The sequence below is a fragment of the Malus sylvestris genome, chromosome 5 (genome assembly GCF_916048215.2).
Source record: "Malus sylvestris chromosome 5, drMalSylv7.2, whole genome shotgun sequence".
Lineage (NCBI taxonomy): Eukaryota > Viridiplantae > Streptophyta > Magnoliopsida > Rosales > Rosaceae > Malus > Malus sylvestris.
In genome coordinates, this window is record NC_062264.1 from 34,168,275 (window position 1) to 34,194,224 (window position 25,950).

At 39.0% G+C, this 25,950-nt stretch overlaps 2 protein-coding genes, 2 long non-coding RNA genes and 2 pseudogenes across 6 annotated transcripts; 3 read left to right on the plus strand and 3 right to left on the minus strand.

The window, feature by feature from the left end:
• Positions 1–1,354: 1,354 nt before the first annotated feature.
• Positions 1,355–2,701, plus strand: LOC126620631 (uncharacterized). The gene is made up of 2 exons (XR_007622591.1): positions 1,355–2,046; positions 2,409–2,701. It is a non-coding gene; the product is annotated as an uncharacterized LOC126620631 (long non-coding RNA).
• A 104-nt stretch (positions 2,702–2,805) lies between these two features.
• On the minus strand, positions 2,806–5,431 carry LOC126620626 (uncharacterized). 2 transcript variants are annotated; one of them, XM_050288842.1, is made up of 4 exons: positions 5,073–5,431; positions 4,784–4,972; positions 3,747–3,802; positions 2,806–3,179 (listed from the first exon to the last, which is right to left on the minus strand). In XM_050288842.1, the coding sequence occupies exons 1-3, from the start codon at positions 5,287–5,289 to the stop codon at positions 3,768–3,770; spliced, it is 441 nt and encodes a 146-aa protein (XP_050144799.1). In that variant the 5' UTR covers positions 5,290–5,431; the 3' UTR covers positions 2,806–3,179; positions 3,747–3,767. The 2 variants fall into 2 exon arrangements, with proteins under 2 accessions (XP_050144799.1, XP_050144798.1); XM_050288841.1 differs by having other exon boundaries at positions 2,806–3,185.
• Positions 5,432–5,443: 12 nt separating this feature from the next.
• LOC126620627 (uncharacterized) lies at positions 5,444–10,860 on the plus strand. Its single transcript, XR_007622585.1, has 2 exons — positions 5,444–5,601; positions 10,581–10,860. It is a non-coding gene; the product is annotated as an uncharacterized LOC126620627 (long non-coding RNA).
• Positions 10,861–12,014: 1,154 nt separating this feature from the next.
• On the minus strand, positions 12,015–22,429 carry LOC126620625 (pentatricopeptide repeat-containing protein At1g79080, chloroplastic-like). Of its 2 annotated transcripts, XM_050288840.1 has the most exons (2): positions 20,506–22,429; positions 12,015–12,227 (listed from the first exon to the last, which is right to left on the minus strand). In XM_050288840.1, the coding sequence occupies exons 1-2, from the start codon at positions 22,009–22,011 to the stop codon at positions 12,030–12,032; spliced, it is 1,704 nt and encodes a 567-aa protein (XP_050144797.1). In that variant the 5' UTR covers positions 22,012–22,429; the 3' UTR covers positions 12,015–12,029. The 2 variants fall into 2 exon arrangements, with proteins under 2 accessions (XP_050144797.1, XP_050144796.1); XM_050288839.1 differs by lacking the exon at positions 12,015–12,227 and having other exon boundaries at positions 19,882–22,426.
• On the plus strand, positions 13,643–17,228 carry LOC126620623 (G-type lectin S-receptor-like serine/threonine-protein kinase At4g27290; annotated as a pseudogene).
• A 1,285-nt stretch (positions 22,430–23,714) lies between the features above and the next one.
• Positions 23,715–25,950, minus strand: part of LOC126622809 (pentatricopeptide repeat-containing protein At1g11290, chloroplastic-like) — a 46,867-nt pseudogene continuing 44,631 nt past the window's right edge.

Below are 25,950 nucleotides of genomic sequence, written 5' to 3' on the forward strand. Positions count from 1 at the left end.
AGTGTAGTTGTAAAAAATCATCAAAATCGGAGTTAAAAATAACCGTTAAATCGTGATTTTTCGTTTATAAGTTATAACCGTCGAAAACTTTTGTCCCATTACTTGATCTCTGAATGTTTGTTTTTTGCAATTTTTTGGCGTATGCGATCTCGAAGTATATATAAACATGTTTGACGGTTGGATCATTGAAACTAGTTTCGTAGAATGAGTATCCCATTAAAACAATAGATTCACTAATACTTACGAGTTTATTCATACTTTTATTAAGTATAACATAAGATTTTGTGATATCCACTAGTGTAAATATTTTAAATTGAAGATCGAATTCAATCATTGTATTCATATAGGGTCAAGGAGTGTGGTTGCAAAAAATCATCAAAATCGGAGTTAAAATGACAGTTAAATCGTGATTTTTTGTTTATAACCGTCGAAAAGTTTTGTCCCGTTACTTGCTCTCTGAATGTTTGTTTTTTGCAATTTTTGGCGTATGCGATCTCGAAGTATATACAAACATGTTTGACGGTTGGATCGTTGAAATTAGTTTCGTATAATTCGTATCCCATGAAGTTCAATGGTGTGTGTGTGTATATATATATATATTTATTTATTAAGTAGATTTAAATCTATTTATTTTGTATGTATAATTATTATAGTTTTTAGGGGTATAAAATTTAATATATATATATATAATTATTATAGTTAATATTTTGGGTATAATTATTATAGTATATATAATTATTATAATTATTATAATTATTATAGTTAATTTAATATATATATATAATTATTATAGTTTTTAGGGGTATAAAATTGTTAAATTAATATATATATAATTATTATAGTATTTTTTAGGGTTATAAATTATTAAATTAATATTCTGCTTATCGTGTATCGTGTTACCCACGTGTATACCCGAACAAACCCGTTATCTTAACAGGTGCTTATCGGGTTACCCGATAACGACCCGTTTCGTTATCGTGTCGACCCAAACACCTGTTAATTTCGTGTCGTGTCGTGTCGGGTTATCGGGTCGTGTCAGGAATTGCCAGGCCTAATGTGTGGTGGTGCGTTTAAATCAATTATTCATGTCTTTAGAGATTGTTTCTTTGCTGCTAAGGTTTGGAGAAGTTTCCCTGTTCCTAATCAATTTTTAATTGATACATATATGATGTACTAATGATTGGTTTTCCAAAATAATTTCTCTTCCAAAATACTATTCTCGGACTATTTGAAATGGAGACTTATTTTTTGTATAACTTGCTGGCTCTTGTGTCATTGGAAAAACAAAAGTATTTTTTGATCAAGATTTTACCAGCCCCACTAATTCAGGGGGAATTCTGGGCTAAATTTGTCCTAAAGGTTAAAACTCATATTTGTCCCAAAGGTTGGAGCAAGTTAGGGTAAGTTTAAAACCTAAAATTTGAGTTTTATTCCAAGGGTTGAAGTAGGTCTAATGATCCCAAATTAGTTATTATTGCCTACTTGAAAGATTGACTTTAGGCGAATACGTAGGCGAATCGCCTATGATTTCCTCCATAAAGCCCCTTCGAACACATGCTTTTCTTCATTGGGAACCTCCTTCTAAAGGTTGGGTAAAGCTTAATGTTGATAGGTGTTGCAAGGGTGTGGCCAATTTCATTGGTGTTGGTGGTGTCCTTACAAACTCTTCAGGGGTATGAGTCTCTGATTTTTGTGCTAATTTTAGTTGAGGTGATATTTTATGTATTGAAGTTTAGGGTGTTTTTATTGGATTGCAACTTGCGTGGAATAATGAAATTAAGAAGATTATGGTGGAAACATATTTTGCACTTGCAATACAATTGATTTTAAATGCAAAAGTATTAATCACACTTTGGAAAGTTTGGTATTGAATTGTCGTGCTCTTATGCACCAAAGTTGGTCTTATGAAATTCGACATATTTCAATGAAAGGAATTTTGTTGCTGATGATTTGACTTGTTTGGGGTTGTCATGCAGTTTAGGTCCAGTCTTTTTTAAGCAAGCTCCTCTTTCTTGTAGTCAGTTGCTAGTTGCAGATATAGATGGGGTAAATGACTCTTTTTTTGTGATATGTAATCTTTCCTTTCCATTTGAGCTTAAAAAAAAAAAAAACAATCATTCATTTCCCTCTTAAGATTTTGAAGAATTCGCTCAAAATTCAGATGGAGTAAATGACTAAAAATGCTTTGGATGAAAATACTTTTGGAACCAATCATTCGTAAAAATGCAACTCAATCCTAAAAAAAATAATACTTGAAGTGCTTTTAGAACCAAAAAAAAAATCATCAAAAAAACACCTTCAATCATTCTTAAAACATTTTAAACATGCCGCTCTCTTAAATCTTTCAAAAGTGTTAGAAATTTTGGGGTATTCATTCATTCATGTATACTTAAATGCACATTGTGCAGGTTTCCGTTCTACTCAGTCGATTTTGGATGGGGAATGCCGTCCTGCATACGTCTCCCAGGACTTGGAGGGATTAAAAACATGGTCATATTGACGGATGCGAGTGCCGGCATTGGCATTGATGCACACTTGGTATCGAAAGAAGACATGGCCTTATTGAAACCAACCAGGAGCTGCTTGCATATGCGTCTCCGAATCAAATATACGATGGCTAGTTAATTGGCAATGTTCTTGTGCGTTTTCAATTAAAAAGGATGCTATATATGTTTTACCTTACGTGATTTCTTTTGGCGTTGCTTGTACGTAGTAATGTCGTTCTCTCCGTAAACGATCAACTGTATTAAAAAATACCGGCAAGCATAACAAAAATTGTAAGTGGAAAAGTTTGGATCAAAGAACTCAAACACAACCACGAAATTTTTTTCTTTTTGGAGCTAGGATTCAACAAATGAAGAAAACACATCCCATCTCTAAATCGAAATCAAAATAGAGGGGACGGAGTCAACTTAGTTTCCATTACTACGTATCCAAACAACCACCATTCAACCTATTGAAACCTAGTCACAGCCCATAATCAAAATAATCACCTTCATACCGCAGTTCCAATCTCAATCTTCACTTTCAGGTACCGTGTATGTTCCGCGAATGATAGAACATCCATGTGGCTACTGAGACTCACCTCATCCAGCTTCCTCCCAAGATGGTGAAATTATCAGTGAGTAGTCAGCGGAGGCAAAACTCTTAAGGTTGTCCCGTGCAGTCCCATTATTAAGCTTTATCTTTCCGCAGATAACAAGAAAAAACCATAAAACAGTCAGTACTTCATATACTGAGTGAGATAACAATTACAATGTGTGTGCACTGCTTTCTTTATAAGTCAACAAGCCTACAAAAACAACAGCAAACTAATCTTTAACTAAATTACATGAATGACTTATTCATTTTCCATCGTGCAACTGCCTTGTGTGTTCTCGTTTTTTTTAGCTGGTAAAAGATTAAGATTTACTGTTGCGGATTTGCAGATTATTACTTTGAAGTTCAAGTATAAGAACTACATAAAGTCATCTAAAAACAGCAAGACAATAAGAATTGTACTCCGTTGGGTCTAATGAACTTCAAAATAACTAAAATGGTCAACTTTATGTGCATGAATCGAAGAATAAATGAATCCGGCATTACACCGTTTTAGTTTGAGCCTACCATCCCAGCAGTCAATGCAATATATTTGTCAATGTTACTCCATTCCAATGTTTACCAATAACATATTGATGAATCGTGGTATGCAATCAAAGAAGTTATAGTTATCCTTTTACAAAAAAGAGAGAAAAAATGTGTAGTACCTTTCGAGACACACAACTATATTACTGCAGTCCTGAATGTTCTGTGGCCGTCTTATCTGCACATTAAATTCAAAATTTTCAGACACAACCATATATAGAGCAAGTATACACAGAAAACAAATATTTACTCATTAATAGTTCAAAAGTTATATATAGGTAGTGCTATTCACAACCCGACACCCTTGTTAAATTTTGTCTATTGATCTTTTTCAATTCATTCGATCTGACCGCAGGAAATTGAGAGGGGTGTGTGAAAGATAAAAATGGGTGTGTGGATATCACCACCTATATATAACATTAGATATTCTTGAGAGGGGTCTGTGAGAGATAAAAATGGGTGTGTGGATATCACTACATATATATACCATTAGATATTCAAACTGATAGTTTCATACAAACTTATCCGTTCAAAAACCAAATATCCATAAGGGCAAACAAAAGAGTTCTGCAAACACTCATCCAAACACATAACTACTTAAACCACAAGTTTACAAAAAAATGGGTAATGTAAAGGTGAGAGCGTTGTTAGGCGCTTGGCCTTTACAGAACACTAGGTAGACATATTAAGACTTGAAAGCAAGAAAACAAGAATTTAAATTTTTTGTTCTAACAAGATAAGCTCCCATGTCTTGCAAATAGCTAAACAGAAAACAGCACATTTATCTCAATCACCGTTAATTGACGAACAATAAATTGAGAGAAGCATAGACTCGTACGACCTATGTTTCTTTCGTTCTTCTTGACTAGTAACTTCCATGACCTATGTCAAAATCAATTAGCTTCGATATGTTTAGAAGTTGGGGTTCCACATAAATCTTCGCATCTTCGGAGGTGTACTAATCGTAATGTGAACCAGGATTAAAAGCAATCAACTTTTTCTCATCTAACTATCCATGGAAATCTATCTTACAGTAGCTTGATCACACAAGTCACTCTTTCCACTTTCATTACCACTCGATTATCTCATCATAACGAAATCGAAATGTCTCGAAAAGTGGCAAAAACAACATAAAAAGAACCTTAGTTTTAGTAAATACCATGTTGTTGTTGCTGCTGATGCTGGATTCGGACGCCAACAAACAGCATTCTGTCAATGTTATCAAGCCGGCGCTGTACGGACTTGAGAACCGAATTCAACGACGAAACTCTCTTCCTAACGGCGGAAATCTTCGCCGCGTGTTGCATGATGAACAGAAACGGAGCATCGTCCAACAACTTATCCAGCTCTGCCCACAAAACCAAAACAACACTAAATATCAAAATTACAAGCAAAATTCAAAATTTCAAAAGAACAAAGAGGAATTTTTTTTTTAACTTTTTCTTTACCGCGGGTGAGGCGATCGAGCGACTGAGAGAGGTGGTCCTGGCTGGCGAAGGTCTGCTGAGCTTTGGAATCGAAGTCTTTGATGACGGTGGTGAGCGTCGACGAAAGCGCCTTTGCCAGCGCCTCCGTCGACTGTAATCTGTTCTTCGCGTTCTCGTTCTGGTCGACAGTGACACTCTTCTCCTCTGATGACTCCAGCTCGGTTTTCTGGCTTTCCATTTTCTCAGACTCACCACTGAAAATTGACTGATTGGTTTTCTCGCTCACTTTCCTATTAGTTTTCTCGGCAACCAAACAGAAAATTAAATAAAAAAATTGGGGTTATTTGGTTACCGGGCTTTTTCCATTTTGGGCCTAAGATTAAACACTACTTCAAGCATTTTCTGGCAGGCCCATGTGCATATATAGAAGAAGCAGCAGAGATATTAGGGTTCAGAGTCGTCAAAAACCCTGCGGTATTCTTCTGGAGACGTCGCGGCCATCGTTCTGGTAACGCAGTAGCAGCCTTTCCCATCCGACATGAGGGCCAAGGTAATTCTTCAAAACCCTCTTCTTAAATCTCCGTGCTTTAAACTTTAAAGTCAGCGGGATGTTAAGATTTATCTTTAAGTTATTTGTTTTTAAATAAAGTGGTTGCTTGTAGTTAGGATTGTTTACCTAGTCTACAGGAGGATCCCTAAGTTGTAGGAGTCATGGTTAGGGTTTGTTTTTGCATGCTGGAGTCGTGGGAGGTAACTCCACAAAATCTGCAAAGTAGCGTTGTATTACTTGCAGCAGTAGGGATGTTTGCCTATTTAAGTTGTAATCTTTCTCATTTAAAGTTAATGAAATTCAGAGCTTCTTAGCCATCTCTTTAGCAGCAAGCTTAAGTTTACAGTTTTCAAAAGGTTTGACCAACATTTGGTACCAGAGCCCCCACTGGGCCTGTGTCGAGAATCTCTCATAGAAGCAGCAGCTTTTTTCATTCTTGCAGTAGCAAGCATCCATGGCGTCTGACAAGCCAGCAGAGAATTTCGTTCAACCAGCCATTCCTCGCTTCGACGGTCACTACGATCATTGGAGCATGTTGATGGAGAATTTTCTAAGGTCCAAAGAGTACTGGGATCTTGTGGAAACGGGATATACTGTACCCGAAGAAAGTATGCTTACGACTGCGCAACAACGTAAGCTTGAAGAACTGAAGCTGAAGGATCTGAAGGTAAAGAATTACCTATTCCAATCAATTGATCGTGCTATTTTGGAGACTATTCTCCAGAAGGATACTTCCAAGCACATTTGGGACTCCATGAAGAGAAAGTACCAAGGGTCAGCAAGAGTGAAGCGTGCACAGCTTCAGGCCCTGAGACGAGACTTTGAGACTCTCCAAATGAAGAATGGAGAGTCTGTCACCGAGTATTTTGCAAGGACCATGGGGATTGCAAACAAAATGCGAATCCATGGTGACAAGCTTGATGATGGCTCCATTGTAGAGAAGATCCTGAGATCTATGGCTCCAAAGTTCAACTACATCGTTTGCTCTATTGAAGAGTCAAATGACACTGCAGAAATGTCGATTGATGAGCTTCAAAGCTCATTGTTGGTCCATGAGCAGCAGCTGAACCGTGGGATCACAGAACGTGTCAACTTAGAAGAACAAGCTCTGAAAGCTTCTACCTTTTTTGAATCCTCAAGCTCAAGAGGAAGAGGCCGAGGTAGAGGTAGAGGAAGAGGTCGAGGTGGTCGAGGCAACCGAGATGGAGACAGACAACACCAAAGTTCCAAGAGACATGATGATCACTCTCAGAATAGAGGCAAAGGACAAGTTGACAAATCCAACATCGAGTGCTATAGGTGTGGAAATCTTGGGCATTATCGCAATGAATGCTACACGAAGCTGCCAAAAGACAAAGAGAAGGGAGAGAAGTCCAACTTTGTTGAAAAGAAGGATGATGAGACACTGTTGATGGCATTCCACGTCAAGGAGGAGATTGATTCCGAAGTATGGTATGTGGACACAGGTTGCAGCAATCATATGACTGGCAGTAAGTCATCTTTCTCATTTTTGGATGAAAACTTTCAAACTACTGTGAGCTTTGGGGATTGGTCACGTGTCAATGTAATTGGAAAGGGTGATATTCAAATTAGGACTAAGAATGATTTTGTTGAAACGATTTCGAATGTATTTTATGTGCCTAGTTTGAAAACAAATTTGTTGAGTGCTGGACAGCTACAAGAAAAGGGTTATATAATAACTCTTCAGAAAGATGCATGTGAGATATATGATCCAATAAGAGGTGCCATTGCTGTTGTTCAAATGAGCCAAAACAGATTGTTTCCGCTGAAGATCAAAACTGTTCAAACTAGTTTGATGGCTAAGGAAGACGACTCATCGTGGCTGTGGCACCTACGTTTTGGCCATCTGAATTTTAGCGGTCTGAGGACACTGCATCAGAAGCAAATGGTGACTGGCCTTCCCATGATCACACCTCCATCTGAAGTCTGTGAAGCATGTGTCATTAGCAAACAGCACCGTGATCAATTTCCAAAGGGAAAGGCGTGGAGAGCTCAAAACCTATTGGAGCTAGTGCATTCGGACATTTGTGGTCCAATCAGTCCCATGTCGAATGGTAAAAAGAAATACTTTATTTCTTTTATTGATGACTTCAGTAGAAAGGCTTGGGTGTATTTTTTGCAGGAAAAATCAGAAGCTTTTAATGCATTTAAAAGCTTTAAGGCACTGGTTGAGACTGAAAGTGGCAGAAAGATCAAAACCCTTCGAACTGATCGTGGTGGTGAATATTGTTCAAAGGAGTTTGAAGCTTTCTGTGATGAGCAAGGGATTCGAAGGCAGCTCACTGCCTCATACACACCCCAGCAAAACGGTGTATCCGAGAGGAAAAACCGAACCATTCTCAACATGGTCAGAAGCTTGCTAGTGAAGGGAGGTGTTCCTAAAAGTTTTTGGCCTGAAACTGTACTGTGGTCCATTCATGTTTTAAACAGGTGCCCTACTTTTTCTGTTAAGAACATGACACCAGAGGAAGCTTGGAGTGGGCGGAAACCCTCAGTAGATCATTTTAAAATATTTGGCTGCATAGCATATGCACACATTCCAGACGAGAAAAGAAAGAAGCTCGATGACAAGGGCGCAAAGTGTATTTTCCTTGGAGTCAGTGAACACTCCAAAGCTTATAAGTTGTACAATCCAACAACGGAGAAGATGATTACCAGTCGAGATGTGTTTTTTGATGAAGAAAAGACGTGGGATTGGGCTGGAAAGAGCAAGCAGCAGCAGCAAATACCGGCTAACTTTGAAGCAACAGAAGTTAGGGCTGAGCAGTCTCCTGAGCCTGACGAAATCCCACCAGAAAATGCTCAACCCACGGATGACCAGCCACCTCAAACTCAACGACCGAGGAAAAGACCATCGTGGATGATTGATTATGTAAGTGGAGATGAACTCTCTGATGATGACACTACTGCATACTTTGCCTTGTTTGCAGATTCCACTCCTCTCACCTTTGAGGAAGCAGTTGAAGACTCGAAATGGCAAAAGGCAATGGATGCAGAAATTAGGTCCATTGAGAAAAATGATACGTGGGAGCTTACAGATTTGCCGAGAGGTCAGAAGACTATTGGGTTGAAGTGGATCTTCAAAACCAAATTGAATGAAAAAGGTGAGGTGGACAAGCATAAAGCCCGTTTGGTAGCAAAGGGATACAAGCAAAAGTATGGCGTCGATTACAAAGAGGTGTTTGCTCCGGTTGCAAGGCAAGACACAATTCGCTTGGTAATCTCTCTTGCTGCTCAAAACTCATGGCCTATCTATCAACTAGATGTAAAATCCGCCTTTTTACATGGTGAACTGCAAGAACAAGTGTTTGTTGATCAGCCTACAGGCTATGTGCAGCAAGGAAAAGAGAAGAAGGTTTTGAGGTTGAAGAAGGCACTCTATGGACTGAAACAAGCACCACGAGCTTGGTACAGTCGCATAGATGCATACTTTGTCAAACAAGGCTTCCAAAAGTGTCCATATGAGCATACCTTGTACGTTAAGGTAGGAGATGAAGGTAAAATGCTCATTATATGCCTTTATGTTGATGATCTGATTTTTACTGGAAGTGGAGTTGATATGTTTGATGGTTTTAAAAAATCTATGATGGAAGAGTTTGATATGAGTGACTTGGGATTGATGCATTACTTTCTTGGCATAGAAGTAGCACAATCAGAAACTGGCATTTTTGTTTGCCAAAAGAAATACATACTGGAAATATTGGAAAGGTTTCAGATGTTGAACAGCAATCCCGTCGGAACACCTGCAGAGGTAGGGTTCAAGCTGAGTAAAGATCCTGAAGGGGAAATGGTTGACAGCACTTATTTCAAACAGATAGTAGGGAGTCTGATGTATCTAACTTCCACAAGGCCTGATATCATGCATTCTGTAAGTGTGATAAGTCGTTACATGGAGAATCCCACTGAGATGCATCTTAGGGCAGCCAAGAGAATTTTTCGTTACTTAAAAGGCACAACAGATTTTGGGATTTTCTATAAGAAGGGGGGAAAGTCGCATTTTTTTGGCTTTACTGACAGTGATTATGCAGGAGACATTGATGATCGTAAAAGCACTTCTGGAAATGTGTTTTTAATGAGTTCAGGTGCAGTTTCATGGTCCTCGAAGAAACAACAAATCGTGACATTATCCACAACTGAAGCTGAGTTCGTGGCAGCTGCTTCATGTTCCTGTCAAGCCATTTGGCTGAGAAGAATGCTAGAAGTTCTTGGTAATCAGCAACAAGACTCAACATTAATTTATTGTGATAATGTTTCAGCGATCAAGCTATCCAAGAATCCAGTCATGCATGGAAGAAGCAAACATATCGATGTTAGATATCATTTCTTACGTGATCTATGCAAAGAAGGTGTGATTGAGCTGCATTACTGCAAGAGTGAAGATCAGGTGGCTGATCTCATGACAAAACCTCTCAAACAGCCAGTGTTCGAGAAGCTCAGAAGTATGCTTGGAGTTTGTTCAAGGGAGGGACTCACGCTAAAGAAAAGTGAAGCTAAAGATCGGTTTTAAACTGTTTTCTGCAGAAATCAGTTTAAGGGAGGGTGTTAAGATTTATCTTTAAGTTATTTGTTTTTAAATAAAGTGGTTGCTTGTAGTTAGGATTGTTTACCTAGTCTACAGGAGGATCCCTAAGTTGTAGGAGTCATGGTTAGGGTTTGTTTTTGCATGCTGGAGTCGTGGGAGGTAACTCCACAAAATCTGCAAAGTAGCGTTGTATTACTTGCAGCAGTAGGGATGTTTGCCTATTTAAGTTGTAATCTTTCTCATTTAAAGTTAATGAAATTCAGAGCTTCTTAGCCATCTCTTTAGCAGCAAGCTTAAGTTTACAGTTTTCAAAAGGTTTGACCAACACGGGATCGAATCGAAAAACTGTTTCGAATCTGCTGCTGATGGTTGAATAAATTGTGTGCGGTGGTTGTGATTAAACCTGTGTCGCTTTTTGTGACGTCGTTGTATGCAGTGGAAGAAGAAGCGCATGAGGAGGCTGAAGAGGAAGCGCCGAAAGATGAGGCAGAGATCCAAGTAGGCAGCTTTTGCTCCGGCGTCCGCATCGCCCCCTTCTCATGGCCTGAGCTGCCCATGTGAGGTTTTGCAGACTGGTGGCTGCTCGTGAGGGTTTATTTCTCTGTATTTCGGTTTTCGTAGTTTTGGGGTTATAACTATTTGGATGTTAAATTAAATGCTTTATGACAGAGTTTATTCTGCTCCTAATCACATAATTAAGTATGGATTTGGTTAAATTACTATGGATTCTCCTTGTTGTGATGTTTTCTTTAATTTGATTGTGTTGTTATGATGCAATGGGGATCTCGGATCGTGATAGATGTCAAAGTTTAGAGCTTTTAGGCATCTGGTGCACTTCGTGGCACCACATTAGGCCTTAGGTTTTTGACTAACCAGGCAAATGTGCTAGTTTAGTGTCTAGACCACATAAGCAAGATCCATCGGAAGCTTTGATTCATTGGCCAACCCGCGGAACCAGAACATGTACGTGTCTACCATCTGCAGATTTCTTGATCCTGGTTTCTTCACTGTATCGGGTGTTTATGGTTTCTAGTGTCATGCTGCATAGGAAGTCTTAGCTATTAGTATCTTTGTCTCACAGAGGATTTCTTTTGTTACGATTCACCGCTATCACCATTTCGTTGTCTGCTCCTTACTTGTCCAACTTTTCACCGCAGAAATCGATGGTTTTCTTTATCCGGCATACATTCTATTGACAAGCCCGCCAGGGATTTTTCCGAAATTGTAGATTTGTGAAAACCTAGTTCAGTTTGGTTACCTACTCTACAAGTTGTAGGTATCAGGTTAGGGTTGGTCATGTGTCTGATTGATCCGAGTTGATCTCGAACTTAGGTCAAGAATATCGACCGCTTGGTCGATATTTCGACCGCACTGAGTTTCAACAAATGAAAACCCGCCCTATCTTCGGAAAAAACATAATCATGCTTATTTACGACGCAAAGAAATTAAACGAGTAAAAGTTTGAAACAGATGTCTGAGTTTTGTTCTTCAAGTGGTACCAACATGGAGATTGAAACGGATCTCAGAACAGCTGTTAGACTTAATTTACAGAACAAAACTGAAGAATGCAAGTTCTCTCCAGAGTGAAAGTAAATAAAGTAAGAGTCTAGAGCAAAACTTCTTTGTCTTGAACTTGTTCAATGCTGCCCAGTTCCAAAGCCTGAATATATATGTCAATGGTCATAAGGAATGCATCTCCTATCGTTTTCCTTTCTTCCCTCATCGATCGATCTACACCAAATGATTGAACAGATCGATCTACACCAAACGATTGAACAGCCTGCCGGAACTGAGTTTCCCAAACTTGGCCCTAGAAACGACTTGGCCATAATCTTGCTTGCTTTTCTCGCCTGTCACAGTATTTCCGTTTTGTTTTCCCTCGCTCCTATCCCGGTAAATCCTCAAAGTCATACTGCATAACCAGTCTTTCCACTGTATTCGGACTCACTACGTGTCTCAGGTGCAACTCTTTTAAGACTCTGGCTGCCAGTTCCAGTTCTCCTTCGTGCGCAATCCCTTCCACAAGAATGGTGTAGGTCATTTCGTTAGGCATACGCCCTTTCTCGATCATCATCTCAAAAACCTGGAACGACTCGTAGCGGGAGCATTTTTGTTTATTGCAGAGGCTTTGAATGATAGAGAATGCCTCTGGCACCAAACCTTCCTCGCAGAGCACAGCAATGGCACTGAATGTTCCTTCATTAGGATTACACCGCCGATGAACCATTTGGTCTAGACACTTAACCGCACCATCCACTTTCCCCTCTTTGCAGAGATGAGCAATGATCGGATTGTAGCTGGCAGCGGTAGGCTTGAACCGACCTCTCTGCATTTCGTCCAAAACTTGACGATCATGTTAAGTTCTACCATGAAGTGCAAGTGAACCAATTAAGATGTTAAACGTAACTATGGAAGGGGCTCGATCCTCACCTTCCGTCTCAGACGGAAGCACATTTGCCTCTTCCCACCTACCCTCGTGACATAAACTCCTCAATACGATGTTATAGCTCACAACATTTGGATCGAACCCCATCGAAGGCAAACTCCTAAAGAACCGAAATGCCTCATCAGTCCTACCTTCCTTGCACAAACCAGTTAACAAGACATTGTAACTGACCAAATTAGGCTTTCCATCTTTAGCATTTATCTCCTGCAGGAGCTCCATGTTGTGCATGCTTTGTACATATTCGAAATGTTCTATTTCTATCCCACGTTTAAGAAATTGTCCTATTTCCCGGTATTTTTCCTTTAAAATTAGACGACTAAGAATATAACAGTCATGAGATTTTATGAGCCGATTCATTCTATAATATCCGCTAATTGATAATAAGTAAATGCGTAAATTACAAAAAACTACCTTAGGGTCGAAACCACAATCTCATACCTTATGTTTTAAACATTACAATCTCATACCTCAACTTATGAATTCTTTGCAATGTCAAACATTCGTTAATTTTTTTTATTAATTTAATATCCGCCTCCTCATGCAGCGTCAGTCTCCAGCAGAGAATGCGTGAGTGAGGAAGAAGAGAGTTTAATCAATGATTTTTTTAGAATTAATTTAATTGTTAAATAAAAAATAAATAATTTATTAATAAATAATGATATTTTTATAATTAATTTAATTGTTAAATAAAAATAAAAAATATATTAATTTTTTATTCTTGTTGGAGATAAGTGATCCTGCTCATGCTACGTTATTATTTAACAGCCAAATTAATAGAAAATTTAACGGATATCTAACATTGCAACGGATTTATAAATTGTAATATTTAAAACATAAGGTATAAGATTATAGTTCGACTTCGATCCATAAGTTATGTAGGTTTTTTTGTAATTTAGCTAAGTGAATTATTGTTTCATGACAGCTGGGAGAGAGGTATTTGTCATATGAATTTATTTGGCAATCCACCATTGGAGATGCAGTCAATTTTACAGTTAGCAGTCAATTTTACAGTTAGTAGTCAACTTAGTTGAGTCTAAGTTGTTGGCTCAATTAAGAAAACCAAGTCTTTCAATTTACTTTGATTTTTCTTTGGGCGAACAGTCCATCTTCTCTGCATAATTTTTATATTAATTTCTTTGGATAAAGTATACAGTCTCAGAACAACGATGCAAGCCTTGAGAAGCTTTTATATGTGCTTGTTCTTCTTATTCTCCCTCCTACGAATCTCAGCTGCAACTGCACTGGGCACAACAATCACTCCGAGTGGATATATAAGAGATGGCGAAACTCTGGTTTCAGTAGGTGGAAGCTATGAACTGGGATTCTTCAGCCCTGGTAAATCGAAAAGCCGGTACGTGGGAATATGGTACACTGATTCTACTGATGCAGTTGTGTGGGTAGCCAACAGAGAAACACCACTTGGTGATTCTTCAGGACTTTTGATGCTCACCGAGCAAGGAGTTCTAGTCCTCCTTGTCAATAGCTCAAACAAGATTGTGTGGTCATCGAATTCATCAAGAATCGCCGGGAATCCAGTATCGCAACTCTTGGATTCTGGAAATCTTGTGGTGCAAGATGGGAACGAAACTAACCCGGATAACTTCTTGTGGCAGAGTTTTGATTATCCTTGTGACACATACCTACCGGAAATGAAGCTTGGTTGGGACTTGGTTACCGGTTTAGAGAGGTATCTCTCGTCTTGGAAGAGCACAGAAGATCCTGCTCCAGGAGAGTTTTCGGCACGAATTGATTATCGTGGCTTACCACAACTTTTTGTTATGAAAAGAGCTAAGAAAGTTGGTAGAGGAGGGTCATGGAATGGTCTTCATTTAACAGGATTTTCATCTGGACAACCAAACCCAATATCTAGGATTGAATTTGTGTGGAACAAGGATGAAGTCTACTGTCAGTTTAGGCTCCTAAACAGGTCGGTGTTCCAGAGATTAGTATTGAGCCCATTAGGCGTTTCGCTGCTGTTCACATGGGAGTATCAAACACATAGTTGGGAATTTGCCTCTACACTCCAAGAAGATCGGTGTGAAAGTTACGCCTTGTGTGGTGCATATACTATTTGCAAAATCAATAACTCTCCCATATGTGTATGCCTGAAGGGATTTGTACCAAAATCTCCACAAGATTGGAATTCGGGAAATTGGTCTGATGGGTGTGTTCGTATGACTCCATTGGCCTGCAGCCATGGTGATGGCTTCCTAACGTACAGTGGGGTTAAATTGCCAGACACATCTTCGTCTTGGTATGATAAAAGCATGAGCCTCGAGCAATGCAAGGGATTATGTCTGGGAAACTGCTCATGTACGGCGTATACAAATCTAGATGTCAGGGAGGGAGGAACTGGCTGCTTGCTTTGGTTTGATAACGTCATTGACATAAGAGAATTCACTCTCGGTCAGGATCTCTATATACGGATGGCAGCATCAGAACTAGGTATCCCCCAGACTTGTTATGTTTTCCTTTCTATAGCAAATAACATTATGACTCTTGAGGTTAATGGAAACTGAGTTTTTTTTCCAATTTTGGTGGGGGGAGGTTTAAAGGGTTACAGGGTAGTAGTGCATCTTATACCTTTATCTGCAGCAGCTATGCAAAGTAGGGTTTAAATAAGTTAGTGTTAGAATCACAGTTACTGCAACAATACGAGATCCCATGAAAGGTTTGTTTCAATACAGATATTTCAGATCATGTTAAGAAAAAGAGCAATTTCAACAAGAGACAGCTACTTGCAATTCTCCTCAGCTCTGCAGTTTTTCTCATGGGAATGCTAATAGTTGGAATAATATTGTACATCCGGAAGAAGAAACTCAAAAATGAAGGTAAGCATTTTTGGACACATTAAAAATGCATTTGATAAGGTAGTATTTAATTTCGATAGTGTAGCTAACTGTTCACATCTTTTTATCCATGCTGACAATATTCTACTATTTCAGGACTCAGAACAAAGGATTGCGGAGAAGAGTACCTGGAGAAGACGGGGAAGACATGGAGTTACCACTGTTTGACTTGACCACCATAGCTAAAGCCACCAACGGCTTTTCAAACTGCAACAAGCTGGGAGAAGGTGGCTTTGGACCTGTGTACAAGGTAACATAAATTCGTGCAACGAAAATTAGCTACATTGCTATACAAAACTCAAGTCTTTTCAAAATGATGGTCCATAGGGTACACTGATAGGAGGAAAAGAAATTGCAGTAAAGAGGCTTTCAAAGAATTCCGGACAAGGGACGAGAGAGTTCAAAACTGAAGTTATACTTATAGCCAGACTTCAGCATCGCAATCTTGTTAAGCTTCTCGGTTGTTGCATTCAAAAAGACGAAAAGATTCTAATATATGAATTCATGCCCAACAAAAGCTTGGACTTCTATATTTTTGGTACGATCCTTCATTTTCGACCTTATTATACTAGGATTCAATGTGGCATTGAAATAACAGGCTTAAAGTTTCTTCAGATCAGGAGGGACAAAAATTGCTCAACTGGCCTAAGTGCTTCCACATTATCGTTGGAGTTGCCCGAGGGCTTCTTTATCTTCACCAAGACTCTAGATTAAGGATTATTCATCGAGATCTGAAACCTAGCAATATTCTGCTAGATAATAATATGAACCCGAAGATTTCAGACTTTGGCCTGGCTAAAACATTCGGCGGCGATCAAAGTCAGGCCAACACAAACAGAGTGGTTGGAACCTAGTAAGCATGCTTAGACTTGTTTTGAGGTTTATAATTTTCATTTTTCTGCTTTTGAAATTCTTTCTGACTGGTCACTGCATATTGATCTGGCAGTGGTTATATGTCTTCGGAATATGCAGCAGATGGAATCTTCTCGATGAAATCTGATGTGTTTAGCTTCGGAGTCATATTGCTCGAGATGTTGAGTAGGAAGAAGAACAGGGGATTTCGTCATCCGGATCACGACCACAACCTTCTTGGACATGTAAGTTTAACCGGCGAGGTGATTATATTTACTTTAAAAAGAATAGCAAATTAGACGGTGCTCTTCAAAGAACGTCTTCTAATGACATGTATTTAACAGTATAGAAGGTCTGCAGCAAAGCCCCTTTTACATATTAGCCCACTAACATATCATACATGTTTCAATTTGTTTTAAGGCATGGATACGATGGATTCAAGATAAACCACTAGAACTGATCGACAAAACGTTTTGTGATTCATGCAACATATCTGAAGTGGTAAGGTGTCTTCATGTGGGGCTGTTATGTGTGCAAAGAGTACCTGAGAATAGACCAAGCATGTCATCTGTGGTTCTGATGTTGAGCAGTGATGTTGCCTTGCCACCTCCAAAGCAGCCTGGTTTCTACACTGAACGAAGCGTCAATGAATCACCATCAAAGACACTTCTATGTTCAGAAAATACTTTCAGCACTACATGGATAGAACCTCGGTAGATCATCATTGCGGTGCTTGTTAGTCCTTCAATCAACCATCACAAAACGTGTTCGGAAGGTTGACATGAAGCTTATAGCCTTAGCTGGGAAACAATGAGACCTGCGATTGTAACTCTGCAAGAAAAATATTTATGATTACAAGTTTATCAGTTCCTAAATCAGAACAAAGAAAGCACTTGGGGTTGTTAGATGATTGAAGAAAAATTAAGTTATAGCTAAAGTTGTGTTTATTATTTATTGATTTTATTTTATTATTTCATGATAAGATAAAATTTATTGAGAAGGAAAGTAGATCCTGGTTCGGATATTTGATCAAGTCACCGGAATTAACACTCTAAGCCTGGTTCGAGATAGGTGTTTGTCATTTAAGTTTCTTTGGCAATCCTCTATTGGTAGAAAAACTTCAGTGCAGGCATTTGGACCGCGTGACCATCGTCCCGCAAACACAAACATCACGCTAAAGTGAGGCAGCCGTACTGAAGTTTCTCTCCACCGTCTATTCAAGCATTTTCAGCGCCTGTTCGGTCTGCCCATTATTCAAGCACCCACCAATAACAGCATTCCATGAAGCACCATCCAATTTAACATCTACCCTTCTCATCCTACAAATTAAAGTTACACCTTTTTGTTTTGAAGCAAGAAAAAATATATATTAAAAGGTAAACCCCCAAGAACAACCGTTCCCTATATAATCAAACGGAAGAGCATGAAGAGCAAATGAAGGAATATGGGATGATCCCAAATATGACAATTAGTAATAAGAAGGCCTTGGTGATCAAAGGCATCCGCCACAAAGTTAGCCTCTCTAAAAATATGTTTCCAATCAATGCAATCAAATTTGGTTGCCATCCACTTGATATCTTCAATAATAGGAACCAGATTCCACGGTGTCATATCCTGGTCCAACACTGACTGAATGACCAACTTAGAGTCTCCTTCTACCATAATCTTTGTATAGCCCTTCCCTTGAGCATAAAGAAGGCCCTCTCTGAGAGCCCTATCAAGATTTAGAAATAGTGGCACCATCAAGATTTAAAGCTCCACCGCCGATGAGTTGCCCAATATGATTCTTTAAGACAAATCCCCCCCCCCCCCCCGGGAACCTTGTCCCCAGCCACTGAGCCATAAAAAATTTAGCTTAACATAACTCTGATCTGGAGGGTGCCATTTAATAATCATGGAAATATCATCAGTATTTCTACTTAAACCCTTACAATTGGCTTTAAGATATCGCTCACCCATAAATATAGCCAGTAAAGTTTACACCCTTTATGTTATCTCTGTTCGAAAAATACGCAGTTAGAAGTACATTCCAGGACGCGACATCTCGTTTAGACATGTTGATTGAGATTTAATATTAAATAACTTATTTACCCTACTATGCAATGACAATTTTGACCTTATTAGGTTTAAAAAATAAATAAATAATTTCTATATACACCCCAAATCACTTTTAATGTATTATTTATCTTCTTCAACTATCAAAACCCCTCCGACCCTCTATTGTTGAACAAAACCCTAACCAATGAAACTACAAACATGTTGATTGAGAAAAATTATTTTTGACAAATGAAACACAAAATCAGTATTTCCGAAGCTTCACATGAGGTAAGACTTCATTTTTTTTTGTTTTAGTGATTTTGACAACATCAATAATTATTTATTCTTGCTTTTGTTGCATTATTCAAGCTTCTATGTTCGTATTCATCTTTCAGGGATTACATGAAGAATTAAACACCTAAAATTACCATAAAAAATTAAAACAGACGATATGGGTTTTAATGGTGGAATTGAAAACAACCTATATATGCTTTAAATCTCAGGCGGCATCTTTTGTCAAAATTCTAGTCGGCATTTTTTATCCAAATTAAAAGCTTTATCAGATTTGAGAAATGTTGGGTGTATGGAAAATATGGGGTACATGTAGAAAATGTAAGGTGTATATTGAGAATGTGGAGTGTAAGGGTATTATGGGGAAGTATGTGGGGTGTATTAAGATAATTTTTAATTGAAAAAGCAAATCTGGGGTGCATTAAGATAATTTTTAATTGAAAAGGCAAATGTGGGGTGTATTAAGTATATAGTTCATCTATTTATTAGATGAGTGTTAAATGACGAAATGAATTCCGTGTTAGTTGATTTTTAGTAGATTTGACATTTAAATAGTGACTTAAAAAATTTACGGTTCAAACCATTATGTCCCATTACAAGATGAATAAGAGAGACGAAATGTAAATAAAAAATTTCAAACAAGAAAATTGCAAGCATTCTCTCTTTAAAATTTGAACACGTGACCTCTCCAAATAAACTAAAAACAAGATGCTATCAAATGATCTCTAGCATAATCTTATGGTTTGAATTTCAACAATTCACCGTGGATGTTTACTTTTGACACGTAAAACTTTGACACGTGTACAAATACATTATTTATTGTTTAAATGGCTTTTCACAGCAGAAATCGATGGCTTTCTTTATCCCGCATACGTTCTATTGACAAGGCCGCCAGGGATTTTTCCGAAATTGTAGATTTGTGAAAACCTAGTTCAGTTTGGTTGCTTACAAGTTGTAGATATCAGTTTAGAGGGAAGGGTTGAGGTTGGTCATGTATCTGATTGATCTGAGTTGATCTCAAAACTTAGGTCAAATTTGTCAAGAAGATCGACTGCTTGGGCGATATTGTGACATGGTTTTATACTTAATAGTCTGAATTATATGCTGGACAGACATGAACAGGGACTTGTTTGACACCTCCAGTGCAGCAGTGCTTACGTTCGTACGCCTCGTCTCCTAGGCCTTTGAAAACCCGATACCCTATCTTCAGAAAAAACATCATCATGCTTATTTACGAGGCAAAGAAATTAAACGAGTAAAAGTTTGAAACGGATCTCTGAGTTTTGTTCTTCAAGTGGTACCAACATGTAGTTTGAAACACATCTCAGAACAGCTGTTAGACTTAATTTACGGAACAAAACTGAAGAATGCAAGTTCTCTCCAGAGTTAAAGCCTCTCATAAAATAATTAGCTTCAAGTAAATAAAGTAAGAGTCTAGAGCAAAACTTCTTTGTCTTGAACTTGTTCAATGCTGCCCAGTTCCAAAGCCTGAATATATATGTCAATGGTCATAAGGAATGCATCTCCTATTGTTTCCTTTCTTCCCTCATCGATCGATCTACACCATACGATTGAACAGCCTGCCGGAATTGAGTTTCCAAAACTTCTTGGCCCTAGAGACGACTTGGCCATAATCTTGCTTGCTTTTCTCTCCTGTCACAGTATTTCCGTTTTGTTTTCCTTCGTTTCTATCCCGGTAAATCCTCAAAGTCGTACTGCATAACCAGTCTTTCCACTGTATTCGGACTCACTACATGTCTCAGGTGCAACTCTTTTAAGACTCTGGCTGCCAGTTCCAGTTCTCCTTCGTGCGCAATCCCTTCCACAAGAATGGTGTAGGTCATTTCGTTAGGCATACGCCCTTTCTCTATCATCATCTCAAAAACCTGGAAGGACAAGTCTGTTCTTCGAGACTTGCAGAAACCGAGTATAAGGGCATTGAAATTGTCCGTATCAGGCCTAAGGCTGTTTTCTTCCATTACCTTGAAAATCTCCATGGCCTCATCCAGCATACCCTCCAAACACAATCCTCTGATCAGAGATGAATACGTATAAGAATCTGGAGTGAAACCGTGCTTGGTCATTTCGTACAATATCTGAAACGCTGGAAACGTGTTCCCTTTCCGACATAAGCTTGTGATTACGTTTTTGTACAACTCGTAGCTGGAGCACTTTTGTTTATTGCAGAGGCTTTGAATGATAGAGAATGCCTCTGGCACCAAACCTTCCTCACATAGCACAGCAATGGCATTGAATGTTCCCTCATTAGGATTACACCGCCGATGAACCATTTGGTCTAGACACTTGACCGCACCATCCACTTTCCCCTCTTTGCAGAGATGAGCAATGATCGGATTGTAGCTGGCAGCGGTAGGCTTGAACCGACCTCTCTGCATTTCGTCCAAAACTTGAAGAGCATGTTCAGTTCTACCATGAAGTGCAAGTGAACCAATTAAGATGTTATACGTAACTATGGAAGGGGCTCGATCCTCTCCTTCCATCTCAGACAAAAGCACATTTGCCTCTTCCCACCTACCCTCGTGACACAAACTCCTTAGTACGATGTTATAGCTCACAACATTTGGATCGAACCCCATCGAAGGCAAACTCCTAAAGAGCCGAAATGCCTCATCAGTCCTACCTTCCTTGCACAAACCAGTTAACAAGACATTGTAACTGACCACATTAGGCTTTCCACCTTTAGCAATTATCTCCTGCAGGAGCTTCATGGCTTCATTGACCCCTCTTTCCTTATAAGCAGCTTCAAGTAAGAAAGAGTACGTATAAACATTCGGAACCAGACCCTTCTGTATCAGTCTATCCAAAAGCTGCAAGCTCTGATTCAAGTTTCCACGAACGCAAAGCCCTCTGACGAGCGAATTGTAGGTCACAGTATTCGTCGGATATCCGTACTCCTCCATCTTCTCTACCAGCTGCATTGCATACCCAATGTTCCCTCTTTTACACAAGTAATTCACCAAGAAAGTATAAGAAGCTGCATCAGGTATAATGCCGGAAACAACCATCATTTCGATGACTCTGACCGCCTTTCGTATCTTATTCGCTTTGCAGAGGTCATACAAGAGCTGAGTTGCCTGAGCCACATCAGGCTTCTGGTCCTTCCCCACCATAGACTCCAAATGCACAAAGGCATCAATGAGTCTGAGCTCCTTACTTCTTCTGTCATTCTTGGCATGCCTCCAGTTAGGCAAGGCGAAAACGGTGTCTTTCGGAGAAATCGTGATCTGGGAAGCAGCCAAAACTCTGGAAAATCCCTTGCTAAGGGAAAGGGGTTGGAGATTCCTGATGTGGGAGAAGAACCCACAAGTTTTTCTGGTGGTTTCTGGCAATGGGTGTGCAATTGGAGACACATAATTTCCAAGAACCGCCATTGACAGAGCTAAAAATATGCTACAAAGTTTGAAACTTTCTGCCACAGATAACAAGAATCAAAATTCTGGGTTGGCTAAATTCTCATCAAATGAAGATAAACAAATGGATAACAGAGTGTTTTATCAGGATGAACACGGATAAGATGGACCGGATAATTTTAACACGAATCAATCAAAAAACGAGAGACGAACTAGAAACGGAGAGAGAGAGAGAGAGAGAGGAAAGAACCAACAGGCACACACTCGATATCTTCAGCTGCTGGGTTTTTTTCAGGAATGATTGGTTGGTCCATTTGCCATCCCACTGCTAAGTGCTAAACAAAATGAATTTCCGCTTTTCCATTTCTAATCTGGTAACTTGTAAAATCAGACCCTAAAATATAGATGGTAACTGGTACAACAAATTAAAACGTCACAATAACGATAAACTCGTTAACGTTACTACTAATACTATCACTGCCCAGTGTGAGGACCACTACCACACTTTGTTATCCAATACGTTGGGGGTGGGGTGGTTTACATCCACACGCATTCTGACCAGCTTGTGAAGCACGCACTGTCGTATTCATGGATGGGCTACGCTTGCATGGTCCGGAGTTTATGGGCTCCGTTTGCTTGGTCCGGAGTTTTCGGCTCAAGGAGAAGGACTTTATATGGCAGATAAATCGTCGTGTTGTTTTATATAATTATGGGGCTTTTAGATCTAGATAAAAAAATATAGATAATTTGTAAGAATGAGTTCAGTTATCTAATTACATTTTTTATTTCTTTTATACTCATTTTATATTTTTAAAATATTAAAAATCAATTAAAATCTTTTAATATTATGCATTTTTCAACTCAAAAAAATCTAATTAATATCTTACAAAAAAAAAAAAAAACTAATATACTAACATAAATTATCTACAAAACATTCTACCTTAACTCAAGTAACAAATTTATGAATATATATTATACCTGTAAGCGAGATATGAAACCTAACTAAAAGGTAGGAAAAAACATAATATACCTACAAACAAAACACATTAATTTGTGACACGTTGATTATAAAAAAGAATCTGTCATATAGATACATAAAAATAATTAACCTGTGATATAGGTTGATTATAAAAATTAAAAATAAAATCTATAAATGGGGTTTAAAACAGGAGGAAGAACAATAAATAACAAAAATTAAAAATAAAAAGAAATAATCAAAGAGATAATTAGGAAGAAATTTGATTTTTATAATAAATCTTATCATTGATAGATAATTATTGATAATTAAATAATTAAATTTAAGAAATTGGACTTATTTTAATAAATTGGACTATTCCTACTATTGGCTAAAAAAATTGGACTTATATCAAGTTTTCCCTATAATTATATAGTATGTTTAATTACATTATGTTGTATCGTTGTCATTAGACGCTATAATAGTGGTTACTTATTTTACGAAGTTGCTCTCGAGCTTGATCAAGTGTGTGGTTTTAATGAATTTGTACTTCTAATTATAGCTATAAATGTGATTTGGGTGTACTTTCACAAATTTAGAAACTCTCGTTTTATTCAAGATTTAGAAATATAGTCTCTCCAAACTCCCTCGAGCAATGTTTGAGGCCTCTCGAGCAATGCTCTAACCATCGCGAGACCCCTTGATATGTGCTTGAGGGCTTGAGTAAATACACTTAGCCACTTCAGTTCCAAGCATCTTGCCACATCATTCAATAACTTGGATACCGAAAATCACCAAAATTTCTACAAGAACAATCTCCATTTTTGAAATGGTGAAACCTCAAGGAATCTCTAACAATAATCTGCAAACCAACAATCTTGGCCATGAACTTGATGGCATTACGGCAGTCCCCAAGTATCCTTAAATTCTTAAATACCCGAATCGTCGATTCGCCATTCAAATTGAGTATCCCAAACGCAACAGCAATTTTCTCACTCTGGTTGCAAGGGATCCCCACTTTCTCCTCTCGATCCACATCTTGCAGAACAAAATCAGTGTTGGGGACATGCCCTGCCAATCTCATCTTCTCACCCATGTCAATCAGAAACTTGTATATCTCCGCGCTTCGCTCGTTACTCCTATCACCGGTAACAAAAGAGTAGACTCTATTCTTCAGCTGAACCCAAGAACAACCCGGTGTTTTTGTGATTCCTCCGTCTCTCATTAACTTCCTAGTTTCTGAAGCTTCTTCCCATCGCTTGGCGGTGACTAAAATGTTGGACAACAGCACATAGTTGCCACGGTTATCTGGTTCAATCTCGAAGAGCTTGTTAGCTGCAATTTTTGCTAAGTCTACATTTTTATGAACTCTGCACGCGCCAAGCAATGCTCCTCAAGCACCGGGAGTAGGTTCCATTGGCATTCTTTGTACGAACTAATATGCCTCTACTAGGCGACCAGCACGGCTAAGCACATCAACCATGCATGAGTAATGTGTAGACATCGAAATTTTAGTAAATAAATGTTGACAGATAAATCAAAGTTTCGACGCTCATGTATTACATAAATTTTACACGTAGCGTATGTCTAAACAAAAAATCGAAATAAGTTGAAAAAGTCATCAAATAGGACATGTGTCAACACCTGGCAGAAATGACTTATTTCATCTGGAATATTATATTCAAAATTAGGCCTTGGAAAATTCTATAAATAGAAGCCAATTTCATTCATTTGGAGGGACCAATTTTCATATTACACCTTGAAGCTCTGAAGCTCTGAAACTCTGAAGCTCTCAAGCGTCCAAGTTCCCGAAGAATCAAGAAAGCCTTCTTCGTTCTTCGTTCATCGTTCTTCAAGATCAAGCCCCAACGGCCCTTGAAGAAAGCGTTCTTCGTTCATAGTTCTTCCAAGATTAAGCCCCGACGACCCTTGGATTAACAATCATCCACCTTCAAGATCAAGCCCCGACGGCCCTTGAAGAAAGCGTTCTTCGTTCATCGTTCTTCCAAGATCAAGCCCTGACGGCCCTGGGATCAACAATCATCCACCTTCAAGATCAAGCCCCGACGGCCCTTGAAGAAAACGTTCTTCGTTCATCGTTCTTCCAAGATCAAGCCTCGACGGCCTTTGGATCAACAATCATCCATCTTCAAGATCAAGCCCAAAAGCCCTTGAAGATCTGTTCATCACTGTTCTTCAAGATCAAGCCCAAAAGCCCTAGAAGATCCGTTCATCACCGTTATTCAAGATCAAGCCTCAACAGCCCTTGAAGAAACGCTCATCCTCAAGATCAAGCCCCAACGGCTCCTTGAAGATCCGCTCAAATTCACCTTCAAGATCAAGCCCACGGCCCTTGAAGAACGTTCATCCTTAGATCAAGCCCAACAGCCATTTGGATCAATCGCACATCCACAAATACACACCTTACGGAGATCGAATCAGAGGATGAAATTAGAGATTGTAACCCTAAAAAATCATTAAATACAAAATATTATTTTGTGCATGTTGTTCTTGTCTCTTTCGTATCAGGAAAATTTCGTGTTTACAAATTTGGCACACCCAGTGGGACAATCTCTACCTCTCATCTCTTTCTCCGTTCAAGAAATTCAAACACACCTCAAAGTCAATGGCATCAAGCAAGGGACAAGCCGTTCTCGCAACCACTGAGGGAACGATCCTAAGCACTTCTGCCGCAAACAGACAATCCATTGGCGCCACAACCGCTCCTCAACATGCCACTTCAAAATTGGTGCCGTTAAAAGAGCAAGGGGAGCATCAAAGGTGCGAGTCTGTCATCAACCTGACCTCGCTGGGGGCACCGAAGCATGCTGCTGAGGCACATAAGATGACATCCCAAAACAGCCAACGACATTCTTCGTCAGCATTCTGGATGTCTAAAGGAAAGTCACGTCTATTGGTTGCACAAGTCATGACCATCGACGTTACCTCCATCGAAGAACAACTGGCTCAAATGAATGAAACAATCGCAAGGCTAACACGGATTG